The sequence below is a fragment of the Bos grunniens genome, chromosome 23 (assembly GCF_055505025.1).
Source record: "Bos grunniens cultivar Pamir isolate PY7600 chromosome 23, Bosgru_T2T1.0, whole genome shotgun sequence".
NCBI lineage: Eukaryota > Metazoa > Chordata > Mammalia > Artiodactyla > Bovidae > Bos > Bos grunniens.
The window spans coordinates 38,904,582-38,918,861 of NC_141187.1; the positions used below are offsets into that span (position 1 = coordinate 38,904,582).

Genomic DNA, 14,280 nt, shown 5'->3' on the forward strand with positions numbered 1-14,280 from the left:
TGCTGTGGAGAGGTTAACACGGTAAGGAAGGTTGGTTCATTATAGGAAAGGGAATTTCAATGAGAAGTATAAAAAAGTTTTTTTAAAAAAAAAACTACAGGGGAAAAGTGATAGGGGACAGGGAAGAGACCAAAGACAGGAAGTTTGGGAAGAAGCTACAGTCATCAAGACTGGTACTGGCACAAAAACAAACACTCAGACCAATGGAACAAGATAGAAAGCCCAGAAGTAAACCCGTGCACCTACGGGCACCTTATTGTTGACAAAGGAGACAAGAATATACAAATGGGTAAAGACAGCCTCTTCAATAAATGGTGCTGGGAAAACTGGACAGCTATATGGACAAGAATGAAATTAGAACACTCCCTAACACCACACACAAAGATAAACTCAAAACGGACTAAAGACCTAAATGTAAGACCAGAAACTATAAAACTCTTAGAGGAAAACATAGGCAGAACACTTGATGACATAAATCAAAGCAAGATCCTCTATGACCCACCTCCTGGAGTAACGGAAGTAAAAACAAAAGTAAACAAGTGGGACCTGATTAAACTTAAAACCTTTTGCACAGCAAAGGAAACTATAAGCAAGGTGAAAAGACAACCCTCAGAATGGGAGAAAATAATACCAAATGAAACAACTGACAAAGGATTAATTTCCAAAATATACAAGCAGCTCATACAACTCAATAACAGAAAAACAAACCACCCTATCAAAAAGTGGGACAAGATCTAAACAGACATTTCTCCAAAGAAGACATACAGATGGCTAACAAACACATGAAAAGATGCTCAACATCGCTCATTGTTAGAGAAATGAAAATCAAAACTACAGTGAAATATCATCTCACACCAGTCAAAATGGCCATCATCAAAAAGTCTGTTGGTGGGAATGTAAATTGATACAGCCACTATGGAAGATGGTATGGCGATTCCTTAAAAATTTAGGAATAAAAGCACCATATGATCCAGCAATCCCACTCCTAGGCATACACCCTGAGGAAACCAAAACTGAACAAGACACATGTATCCCACTGTTCCTTGCAGCACTAGTTACAATAGCTAGAACACGGAAGCAACCTAGATGTCCATCGACAGATGAGTGGCTAAAGAAGTTGTGGTACATATACACAATGTAATATTAGTCATAAAAAGGAATGCCTTTGAGTCAGTTCTAATGAGGTAGATGAACCTAGAACCTATTATACAGAGTGAAGTAAGTCAAAAAGAGAAAAGATAAATATTGTATTCTAGTGCATATATACAGAATATAGAAAAATGGTATTGAAGAATTTATTTACAGAGCAGCAGTGGAGAAACAGACATAGAGAATACACTTATAGACATGGGGAGAGGGAAGGAGAGGGTGAGATGTGCTAAAAAAAAAAAAAAAAACAAGAAGAAGAAGAAAGAAACAGGACTTCTGAAAGCATGGAAAGAGTTAGTCCAGATCAAAGTCCTTTTAGAACAGTTGGTGTAGGATGGCCTTGGCAGGGGCTTTCTCGGATGATGTCTCATCATTATCCATATAGTGTCAAAGTGTTAGTGGACTTAATGATAATTTTAGTATTGAACTGAAATCCTATGACAAGGCCAGGTGTTGTTAGGGCTGGAGGAGTTCTTGTAATGAAGCAGGGACTAGGATTTCTCTGTGACACGCAGGGGTTTGCTGGGTCATTGTCTGTTGTCATGTAAGTAGAGACTTAGAGAAAATCCCCTACATATGAACCTTCAAAAATAAAAAAAAAATAAAGTTTTTTTTAAAAAAAAGCTACAGGGGAAAAGTGATGGGGGACAGGGAAGAGACCAAAGACAGGAAGTCTGGGAAGGAGGAGGAGGAAGGACCTCCTGCACGAATCAGAAAATGGGTGAATGGTGCTTGCACGGTGGGTAGAAGGTAAGAAATGTGGTTACAGAGCACCAGGTGGGCCTAACTGACCTGATGCTCCAAACGGAGTCAAGAGCAGAGAATGAGAACGATTCCTCAGGCTTATGGGAAGATGTTTCTCTCTGAATCCCACCAGGGATTTGCAGGGAGCCAGCGTGAGGAACTTCGTCCGTGGCAAAGGTCATGAGGAAGGAGGCTCGGCATACGCAAAGATGGGATCAAGCCTCAGGAGTCCCCCTGGAAATTCTCGAGCATCTACCCCCAAAACCAGAGTATGCCTAATTTACTGTTTTGTGCTCTCACCTACACCTCTGACTTTATGGGGGGCTGTCCCCCACCACCTCTCTCTGAAAAAGAGTTAACTTACAGCTCCAGTTGATAAAGTTCCTGGGCATGACAAGAGTGTTTCAACCTAAAAACTCCTTTGGAAGTCCTCTAACCTGCCTGAACAGGTTCTTCTGGCCACATGTGATTGTTCACAGCCTCCCAACCATGAGAGGCATGAGATGTTCTAAACTGTCTAAATACAGATTCCTCTGAGCAGTTAAACGATTGATTAGAAATTGCATTGGTGAAGGGTTTTTCACTTGTTGGGCCAATGTTTGCTGCTAAGTTTCCATATCCCTTACCTACTGTGTCCCTGGCAGTGTATTGATTAATATAATTGGTGTATAGGAATGTAAGTAGTAGCTTTAATGTTTGTAACCTTGGACCCTTGAGTTAATACTTTTCTTGTTATAGCCCACCACACCTTTGCCCTATAGGAATGCAACTTTATCTAATGCTTTCGGAGGGTAGTGCCTGACTTTAGAATAATCACCTTTAGAGAAAAATAAGTTTTCTGAAGAAAGGGTCATAAAATGTTAACAGGCCTCCTGGCCAGAAGATGATGTAAATCACCTAAACGTTTGTATATGATAAGTTTGCAGGAAGAAAGCCTGGCTTACTGCACGACTCTACTCCTTCCCCCATTATCCTCTATGCATAACTTAAGGTATAAAAACTACTTTGGAAAATAAAGTGTGGGCCTTGTTCACCGAAACTTGGTCTCCCCATGTCGTTCTTTCTCTCACCTTCTGGCTGAATTCCCATCTGGAGCATGGAGGCTCATCAAGCCTACTAATTATGCCTGAGCTTCTAAGATCTGACCAGGGAGGCCTTACTGTCTCCTCTCCTTAGGGAGAACGGGAGGATGCCTGAGGCCTACGTAGGTGATGTAAATTCCTTACCTTGGAATTTTATTAGCTTTCCATGTAAACCAAGTTATTCAGCCTCTTTTCTCCACTGAATTTTCCTACTGAGCTATCCTTATTCTATTACTCTTTATATCTCTAATTAATATTTAATTAAAGCTACTGTATCCAGTTCGCCGACGCCATCCCCGCTCCGAATTCCCTGGATCCACCGGGGCTTGACCCCAGCAGGGATTCTGAAAGAAAATATCCCAAATTGTAAATAATAGCCACCACTATTGGATAAGGAATTAAGAAAAATAAAGAGGACACTTGTAACACTGTTTGTAGAAAGCTGACACCCAAACAGGGCAAGGGGACGATTCTCTGGTGTCTGCGGTAAGTCAGGCCAACCAGCTTCTGGGAGACATCACCTTGGAATAGAGACCAACCTCAGAGGATGGATATGCCACACTCCTCCCTATCAACTTCCCTAACTTACTTAGGTAACCTCAAAGTGGTCCCCACATTCCCAGACCTTCTCTTGGATAGGAAGGTTGTCCAGATTTTACTCAAATGCTTAATATTTTCTACAATATCCCTTGTAAGTGGACGAGTGGCTTTGGCTTTACTTCCTCAAAGGAACCAAGTTTACTACTTCAAAATTTCCTGTTTAGTCACTGCATACCTGTTTTTGTCCATATATTTATATTATTAAACTCTAACTCTAGATAGCTTCCAGTTAGTCATTCTCATTTGCCTTCTTTTACCTCCCAAAGCCTTATCCTCTACACACTGGCCTACATCCCAGGCAAAACATGTGTAACCATTTCAAGGAAATATTTCCAAAATATGTGGCATGCCTACACTTCTTATTACATAAGGTACCGTGAACCTAACTGAACCTGTATTTGACTGCCTTAGATAATCACTGTAGATAGACTTTCACATCTGTAAGAGACATCTAAAACTTTCCAATCCTGTCATTTCACTTTTAAAAAAGGAAACAGAGGACCACAAAGATTAAATAGATTACCCAAGATCAGAGTAAAGACAGTACTACTGGTCATGCATCACTACCCTTTGCTTTGATATAATGATGTCCTAACCAGGGAGTAACAAGACCCATAAGGTTGGGTGGCCCCATGATAAACAATCTCAGTAAGCCATATATATATTTTTTTACATTTTATTTTATTTTTAAACTTTACATAATTGTATTAATTTTGCCAAATATCAAAATGAATCCACCACAGGTATACATGTGTTCCCCATCCTGAACCCTCCTCCCTGCTCCCTCCCCATACCATCCCTCTGGGTCGTCCCAGTGCTCTAGCCCCAAGCATCCAGTATCATGCATCAAACCTGGACTGGCATCTCGTTTCATACATGATATTTTACATGTTTCAATGCCATTCTCCCAAATCTTCCCACCCTCTCCCTCTCCCACAGAGTCCATAAGACTGTTCCATACATCAGTGTCTCTTTTGCTGTCTCGTACAAAGGGTTATTGTTACCATCTTTCTAAATTCCATATATATGCGTTAGTATACTGTATTGGTGTTTTTCCTTCTGGCTTACTTCACTCTGTATAATAGGCTCCAGTTTCATCCACCTCATTAGAACTGATTCAAATGTATTATTTTTAATGGCTGAGTAATACTCCATTGTGTATATGTACCACAGCTTGCTTATCCATTCATCTGCTGATGGACATCTAGGTTGCTTCCATGTCCTGGCTATTATAAACAGTGCTGCGATGAACACTGGGGTACACGTGTCTCTTTCCCTTCTGGTTTCCTCAGTGTGTATGCCCAGCAGTGGGATTGCTGGATCATAAGGCAGTTCTATTTCCAGTTTTTTAAGGAATCTCCACACTGTTCTCCATAGTGGCTGTATTAGTTTGCATTCCCACCAACAGTGTAAGAGGGTTCCCTTTTCTCCACACCCTCTCCAGCATTTATTATTTGTAGACTTTTGGATCGCAGCCATTCTGACTGGTGTGAAATGGTATCTCATAGTGGTTTTGATTTGCATTTCTCTGATAATGAGTGATGTTGAGCATCTTTTCATGTGTTTGTTAGCCATCTGTATGTCTTCTTTGGAGAAATGTCTATTTAGTTCTTTGGCCCATTTTTTGATTGGGTCATTTATTTTTCTGGGGTTGAGCTGTAGGAGTTGCTTGTATATTTTTGAGATTAGTTGTTTGTCAGTTGCTTCATTTGCTATTATTTTCTCCCATTCTGAAGGCTGTCTTTTCACCTTGCTAATAGTTTCCTTTGATGTGCAGAAGCTTTTAAGGTTAATTAGGTCCCATTTGTTTATTTTTGCTTTTATTTCCAATATTCTGGGAGGTGGGTCATAGAGGATCCTGCTGTGATGTATGTCAGAGAGTGTTTTGCCTATGTTCTCCTCTAGGAGTTTTATAGTTTCTGGTCTTACGTTGAGATCTTTAATCCACTTTGAGTTTATTTTTGTGTATGGTGTTAGAAAGTGTTCTAGTTTCATTCTTTTACAAGTGGTTGACCAGATTTCCCAGCACCACTTGTTAAAGAGATTGTCTTTAATCCATTGTATATTCTTGCCTCCTTTGTCAAAGATAAGGTGTCCATATGTGCGTGGATTTATCTCTGGGCTTTCTATTTTGTTCCATTGATCTATATTTCTGTCTTTGTGCCAGTACCATACTGTCTTGATAACTGTGGCTTTGTAGTAGAGCCTGAAGTCAGGTAGGTTGATTCCTCCAGTTCCATTCTTCTTTCTTAAGATCGCTTTGGCTATTCGAGTAAAGAAACTAAAGACCTATATATAGAAAACTATAAAACATTGGTGAAAGAAATCAAAGAGGACACGAATAGATGGAGAAATATACCATGTTCATGGATTGGAAGAATCAATATAGTGAAAATGAGTATACTACCCAAAGCAATTTATAGATTCAATGCAATCCCTATCAAGCTACCAACAGTATTCTTCACAGAGCTAGAACAAATAATTTCACAATTTGTATGGAATTACAAAAAACCTCAAATAGTAAGCCATATATATTGATTCTTCTTTTTCCTGTGTGTCAGCTATTACTTCAAGATACTTCTAACTTTTCTATCCAAATCTACCACCATTTCTAACTGCCATGCAACGAATCTACAAAAATTTCTGGAGTAATTTTGAAACAATCAAAGACTTCATTTTAAATTACTTTCACAAATTCATTAATGAAATATTTTGTGTCTATTATGTGTACAATATATGCTTAGACATCTGTCAGATACCAAAAGGAATCTGCGCCTCCAAGAATACACATGAAGTTAAAAAGATCAAAACAAAAGCATGAAATATGCAAACTGAACAGAAATATAAAAGCAGTATATTTTATGCACAAGGTTCAGTTCAGTCGCTCATTCGTGTCCGACTCTTTGCGACCCCATGAACCGCAGCACGCCAGGCATCCCTGTCCATCACCAACTCCTGGAGTTTACTCAAACTCATATCCATTGAGTCAGGGATGCCATCCAACCATCTCATCCTCTGCCATCCCCTTCTCCTCCTGCCCTCAATCTCTCCCAGCATCAGGGTCTTTAGAACTTGAGTAAATACAAGTAAGTTTACGGACAAGTAGCAACCAAACTTTTTATCAAGGGACATGCCAGTTTAAAAAAAAAGTGATGACTCAGTGGTAAGAGTCCGCCTGCCAATGCAGGAGACGTGATTTTGATCCCTGGATTGGGAAGATTTCCTGGAGAAGGAAATGGCAACCTACTCCAGTATTCTTGCCTGGAAAATCTCATAGACAGAGCAGCCTGGCAGGCTAGAATCCATGGAGTCGCAGAGGAGTCAGACACAACTTAGCAACTAAACAACAAACAAGGCCTCATAAAATCTGGTGTAATGTTATCAGTCACCTAGAAGCTTTTCTCATTGAAGGGTTAGAATATGCCAACCCAAAATATGCCAATTCGGCATATGAACTATTTTGAGCTGAAGGCAATTAAGAAACAGCAGACTCAGGAAAAAACCTTTTCTATCTGTAAAAAGCAGGACATAAATTTCCATTTGTAAACGTGTCTCCCTCTCTAGTCCCAGGAAGAGAACTACTCCAGAGACAGCTCTTATCACCAGACTCTTATCTGCATAATAAGCCTTACTAAAAAGCCTTTCTTATTGTACATATCCTAATCACCTTCTTATAATTTATACCTCCCCAATAAACCCCAAACCCCTAAATTCTTAATTCTTTACCCCCTTTATTAAGGGGGTGAAAGTGAAGTGAAGTCACTCAGTCATGTCCGACTCTGCGCGACCCCATGGACTGCAGCCTATCAGCTCTTCTGTCCATGGGATTTTCCAGGCAAGAGTACTGGAATGGGTTGCCATTGCCTTCTCTGTCATAATCTCCAAATTCTAACTCCTGCATACTTACATAATTACATTTGTTTTGTTTTTCTGATTAGTTTGTCTTTTATCACTTTAATTTACATGCCCCAGTTGCTAAACCTAAGAGGGTACATACAAAGAGGTTCCCCCCGCCCATCCTACATCATGACGTTTAAGGTTCAGTGAATTTATGTAACTTCAAAATTCAAGGCAAAATAAGATGAATGAAGCTAATCATCACCAGATCACTGTATACATACCTCACTACAAATAGACTTTTTAAAATATTTTTTAAAACTGCATTTAGAACTTGCATAGCACTTAATATTTTCATAAAATGAAAAGCAAATTTGTAACTAGTTCACCTCCCTACGATCAATACACTGATACTCCAGTCATAGCAAACACTTGAGAATATCCTTCAACAGAGAAAAGGAACAAAGAAACGAAAAAGAAAAAAATTGTTTCAAAAGAAAAAAAATAAAAACTCAAAATATATCAGTATATAGGAAGACTTTAATAAGGTGACATTGAAAAGAAGTGTCCTGATCAGCTGTTACATTTATTCAATTCACCATCCAATTTGCACATTTAATTATAATTTACTCTAATTATCACATATACCAAGAAAGACCAAAATTAATTTACGATAGGAACCTATGTTTTGAGAAAGGAATGAAGAAAATTCACAGTTCTTGTTCCAACTAAACACGGTATTACAGGGATAAAAGTTCTGAAGGAAAACACATACTGTTTTTCACCCATATTTAGAGTTCCAACTTGAGTACAATTTGAGCTAGAGTACTATTAGATCCCAACCTGATTTCTGGTGGAAGACCCAGGCAAAATTAGAATTTACAACTGGTTCATACAGTCTGAATAAAAAGCTGTTGTAAAAGCTTATAAAAGGTTCCTAAACAAAATTTTCAGTTTTTTCACATCTTTTCAAAATCACGTTTCCAAAGAGGCATTAGTTAATGGAAAAACTGATCCTCTGGTAGCAGTACCAGAAACGTCCTTTGTTTAAACTGGCCAAGCAGGAAACACTTTGCCCTGGGAAAGGTGAAGACCAGCAGTTGTCATCTCTTTGGCTAATTTACACAGTCATGGAATCCCCAACCCACAGGACTGAGGCAACGGAAGAGATTCAGTGAAACTGCCCTAACTGGGCTTCAGGCAGCTCTAACTCCTGCATGATCAAGAGGTTTCATTAGAAGGGAAGAGACAGAGAATATCAGCATTTTACGGTGCTAGTTTTTTAAATATTTACTTACTTATTTGGCTGTATTGGGCCTTCATTGAGGCAAGTGGGATCTAGTTCCCCAACCAGGGATAGAACCCAGACCCCCTGCATTGGAAGTACAAGTCCTAGCCACTGGACCTCCAAAGAAGTCCCTGCTGCTGCTGCTAAGTCGCTTCAGTCACGTCTGACTCTGTGCGACCCCATAGACAGCAGCCCACCAGGCTCCGCAGTCCCTGGGATTCTCCAGGCAAGAACAGTGGAGTGGGTTGCCATTGCCTTCTCTGAGAGAAGTCCCTTAGGGTGCTATTTAAAAACTCATTTTTTAACATACTCTAGTTGAACTAGCTAATTCAGAAGAAGTCATTGTCTTAAATAATCAATACTGTTAAGGCAAATGATTTCCAATCTTCGGCAATGATCTATGTAGTACTATGTCTTTCAGTAGACATCTCTGCCCTACAAGACTGTAAGCTCTCTGAGGGTAATACCTAGATGATTCTCTTTACACACCTCAGAGTACATTTTCAAGAAACTTCTTGCAATATAATAAACCAATGAAGAAGCAATTAGCAGGAAATAACACTAGAATCAATTATTCACTCAAGTTGTGATTAAGAGCCATGTGTATAACCCTTAAAATTTAATAAAGCCGACACTAAGCAGGAATCCATCTTTTTCATCACCAGGAATATAGATAATCCAATCATAGGAACTACCTTCGATTAGTATCAACACCGTTTATGTACTCTGAATTCTATGGTAAGTCCTTAAAGGTCTCTGACTTTCAGAAATCAAGTAAACAGTTTATAAGAATTACTATCATATTCAGAACTATTTTCATAGGGTTTAAACAGCACTATTTTCCTTTCAACTCTCTCCTTTGTCCCCTCCATTACTCTTTCTTTAACTTTTTATTTTATCTTCAGAAAAGTAATATAGCTATTAGTTATAACTACTCTGACATCAGATGAGAAAGGTCACAAACACATTTTTTTTTTTAACCTCACAGACAAACCTTGGAGCCACTACTCAACTCTACTCCTAGAAAGCAGAGCAATTTCAGCAAAACAAACACTGCCTTCTATGCGAAAATGCCCCATTACCAAAATCCACTTTGGGGTGGGGGAGTCTGTCAAGGTTTTCCTGTTTGCAACACCAGCCAAAGGGCAAACTTCATCACCTTGACACCAATTCAAATTATCAACTAAAATAACCAAGCAAATGACATTCACCATTTAGCAACATGATTCAAACGAAAGTATACCATAATAAACTAAAGAGAAGATTTTTCATTATTATTTCATCATTATCAGCAGAATCATATAGAGAGGGACTACAGGCTCCCACTGAGATGTGTAAAACAACATGTGTATACACACACACACACACACAGAACATACAGGACTGCAGCGAATAAAAAACTTTTACTTAATCAACAAATACTTATTGAACAACTGCTATATAGCAAGCATGCAGTATCTTGAGTCAAAAACTATATATGTTAAGAATGAAGGGAAAGATTTGGTTTAGTTTAACTGTATAACCTTACTAATTATCCATTTCCCTTTATCTGTACAAACAAAGCATGTCATTCTTGTGATTTTCTTCTTTTAATTATTAAGGCTAGCTGACATCCATGGTTAATTTAAAGTTTCCATTTTCCTCTGGAGACTTCTCTCTGAATTCTACTGAAATTAATCAATTAATTGGTCCTATAAGTAACTATATTTTACTAATGCACAGAAGTAACACAGACATATCTATATACATGAGAAAAAGAGAGAACCAACAGTATTAGACTGATATTCCTTCATTTTTATCTCAGAACTAATAAATAAGATACTTCATTTTATCTGTAATTAATAATTAACATGTTTTCTACCTAAGATGAGAAACAAGGCAAAGATGCCCATTCTTATCACTTTTATTCAGTATTATAATAGAGGGCCTAGCTATAAGGAAAGAAAAGGCATACAACCACAGGGGAAGGGAATTAAAAAGGTTTCTTCACAAATGAAATAACTGAGTATGTATAAAATTCTAAAGGAATAAAAAGCTACCAGAATGAACAAGTTAGTTGAGCAAGACCATGGGATTCCAGAGAAAGTAGCAATTAATAGACAGGCAAAGACAAGCTATCATATGAATAAGAGGAATTCCTAAAAGAGAAAAAAACCTGAAGGCAATGGAGCAGTACTAAAAATTATAATTCAAGAAAAGTGACATAAAAACAGTTTAAATGATTTGTCTATATACTGGAAGATTATACTATATACCTGAGAACATCACCCCGAACAACAAAAACAACCAAAACCAGGACACACTCAGTAAGATTACTGGACTCGAAGGAAAAAATTCCTTTGAGCTTCTAGGCAAAGACAACACGATTTTTAAAAGGGGGAAAACTTACACTGTCACCAGACTTCAAAAGCAGTGCTCTACGCCAGAAAGAACATGTGACCCAGAACTTTATATCTTGCAAAACTGATTATCAAGTATAAAGAGCACTATTATCGACATACCGTGACCAAGAGGCTGCTGTTCCCAGGAATCCTTCCTAAGAAACCTACTCAAATGCACTTCAAACCACCAAAAATAACTAGAAGGATATTTACATGGGATCTTGTGGCAGGCATTAAACACATAGTCATTTGTGGAATGAATGCCAAATAAGGGTTGAAAATGAGACATTATGTAATGACTACATGATGATAGAGAATTCCCATTGAAAATATTTGGGAGGAGAATGGAATCCAGTATTAGCAAAAAAAAAAAAAAAAATCTTTTTAACATTTTCAGTAATTATAATTGGTGATATACAAGTATTATTATCCTGAAACTACTATATGGGCTTCTCTGGTGGCTCAGACACCAAAGAATCTACCTGTCAATACAGGAGACCGAGGTTTAGTCTCCAGGTCAGGAAGATCCCCAGGAGAAGGGAATGGCTCTCCACTCCAGTATTCTTGCCTGGAGAATTCCATGGACAGAAGAGCCTGGTAGGCTATAGTCCATGGGGTCACTAAGAGTCAGACACAACTGAGTATCTAAATCTAACACTTTCACCATATGTACAAAGTGGGAAAAGCTAATGACAACTACGAAAGTGAAAGTGAAGTCATTCAGTTGTGTCCGACTCTTTGAGACCCTATGGACTGTAGCCCGCCAGGCTCCTCCATGCACTGGATTTTCCAGCCCAGAATACTGGAATGGGTTGCCATTTCCTTCTCCAGGGGATCTTCCCGACCCAGAGATCGAACTCAGGTCTCCTGCATTACAGGCAGACTCTTTACCATCTGAGCCACCAGGGAACCCCAATGACAACTATGGGATAATTCTAATTCTATCATCCTCAATGTACTTGAGAACTAGGATTCTTGGTGAAGGAAATATATACGTAATATATGAGATTAAGGTGAAAACCCTATAAACTTATGTGTAAATTGGAAATGTCAATATGAACTCATGAGCTATTTTATCTTAAAAGTTGAGTTTGTGTGTGTATGTATCCACTGAAAAGACTGAAACGGCCTAGAAATAATAACTAGCACAGAAGCAAAGCACCAGATGTGGTAACAAAACTCCATTTCCCATTAAAATAACCAAGGCTTTGCAGAGAAATGGTTGATTGTACATCTGGGACAAGAAATGTACACGATGAGCTTGGAATATCTTATCAAATCACCTGAGAGCAAGGAAGCTATCAGAGGGTTCCAGGGTCATGTCAAAGGGTCTCAGAAACCAACCTGAAGGGCATCACAGTGGCCAAAGACAGGACAGTTTGAACTTGGGCAAGAATAACAATTGACTAAAGCCCAAATATGTTTCAATTCATGAGTTTCTAACCATGCTTTTTAAAAAACAGATTACCAGTCACCTTCTGAGAATGACAGAAAACCAACTTATTATCCAGGAGATCAGCTAAACAAAAAGAATCTATAATTTAATCTGCCTTTCTCCATAAGCTCTACCAACAAGTAAATAGCAGATGAGGGGGAACATGTCCTTATAACATCATTACAGCTAATTTCTGACAACAGGATGAGATGGTAGAAAGTCACCATTTTCCAAACTCCAAAGAAATACAGACTCTGGGTATTATGCATCAAAAGCTGGTAACACTGCAAACAGACAAACCACCACATGTTACACACCTCCTGATGAGACTACAATTCAACCCCAAATCCCGTCAAGGCACTGCAGCAAGCTGCCAATTTGCAGCAAAAACAGAACAGGGGAACATATTCAACTGTACTGGAATATGCAGTTCAGCAAAATCTGGACTATGAAGAATTCGCAGGTCGAAAGGCCCAGGTTCTTCAACAGGTAAATTTTCAACAGATAAGGAAAGGGACAGAAGGGGAACCTACTGATTAAGAGAGATTTTAAAATACACTTCAGGTTTTTTCTCCTAAATGGGTCATTTCTTGAACTGAGGGGATAGTGACAGAGGTGTTTGCTTTAAAGTAATTCCCTAACCTATACACTGTTCGGCATATAATTTTTATATATCATAAAATTATAATAAATTTTAAAATTTATTATTGTAGAGTTAAAATAAAATAAATTTCTAACAACAACCACAACAAAAAAATACTCTAGAACTAAATAACCACAGATTTCCCAGTAAACAAAAAGGGGAAGAGAAGTAAAAGTGTGGTAGCTGTCTCTAAAGCCTTTTCAATCTCCCTGTATATCTCAGAACCCACCAGAAAGCGGTTTGAACCCACGGTATGTAAACAGGATGTCACAGTTAGCTGGAAGAACCCCAGTGCATACTTGTAGAAAGAAAACTGTATTCTGTCCTCTGACCATCTTTGGAGGAGGTGACTGGAATGACACTGAAAGAGACCAAGCAAGTCAGAATTATTACTAAAGAGATTCCAAGAGAACATCACAAAAAATCTGCTTATTTTCTATATTTTGTGGCAACTGGTTACTGTTTACATCACTGAAAGGACAGGAAAATGAAAGAGCATGAAGAGTGAACAGAACTGCACTCTGCTCTTCGGTACCAGGGACAGGGAACGACACTTGTTCTTTCTGAGGACACAACTGTGAGCTTTAAGAGGCAGGCGGTTCAGGAAAGAAGATCCTAAGCTGTCCATTTGGGTTCTGGCTGTGTCATGAATCATCAGCAAGACAAACTGCCTTCATCTCTGAGTCTTCATTTTCTCACATACACATGAAAATGGTTAAACAAGATGAACACTGACACTTATTCCAGCACTAAAAATCTTGGTTGAAAAATATTTGCCCCCAAAAGGTAATATTTGCCACAAGAATCCACCAAGTTTAGGCAAATAATACCACAGTGGCAAAGATCATTAGACATTTTTTTCTTTCCCATTTAGTAAGTTTTATTTAACTAGAAAAAAAATTAAATTTCTTTGATAATTCCCGCCAAAAAGCTGTGATGGATGCTCAATCTTTTTACACCCCACTGAGCTCCAGCAGAGTTGAAAATCAGCAAATGAAAACAGAAGAAGAAATTTCATTTTGAATATTTTAAATTCTGGTTTATGGTTTCACAAATCCATTTGTAAAACTGGGACAGAAATTACTGTGGCTTTAAAAAGTGACAATAATGAAAACAGGTAA

At 38.5% G+C, this 14,280-nt stretch overlaps 1 protein-coding gene across 25 annotated transcripts in view; it reads right to left on the minus strand.

Moving 5' to 3' along the window:
• CDKAL1 (CDKAL1 threonylcarbamoyladenosine tRNA methylthiotransferase) overlaps positions 1-14,280 on the minus strand; it is a 640,160-nt gene that overhangs the window by 475,203 nt on the left and 150,677 nt on the right. For 2 of the 25 annotated variants that reach the window (XM_086370073.1, XM_086370072.1), the window contains exon 7: positions 5,166-13,520. The exons of the other annotated variants lie outside the window; for them this stretch is intronic. In XM_086370073.1, the coding sequence (XP_086226199.1) occupies positions 13,284-13,520 (237 nt within the window). In that variant the 3' untranslated portion in view covers positions 5,166-13,283. Of the gene's footprint in view, positions 1-5,165; positions 13,521-14,280 lie in introns of those variants that run through there. 25 annotated transcript variants of the gene reach the window in all.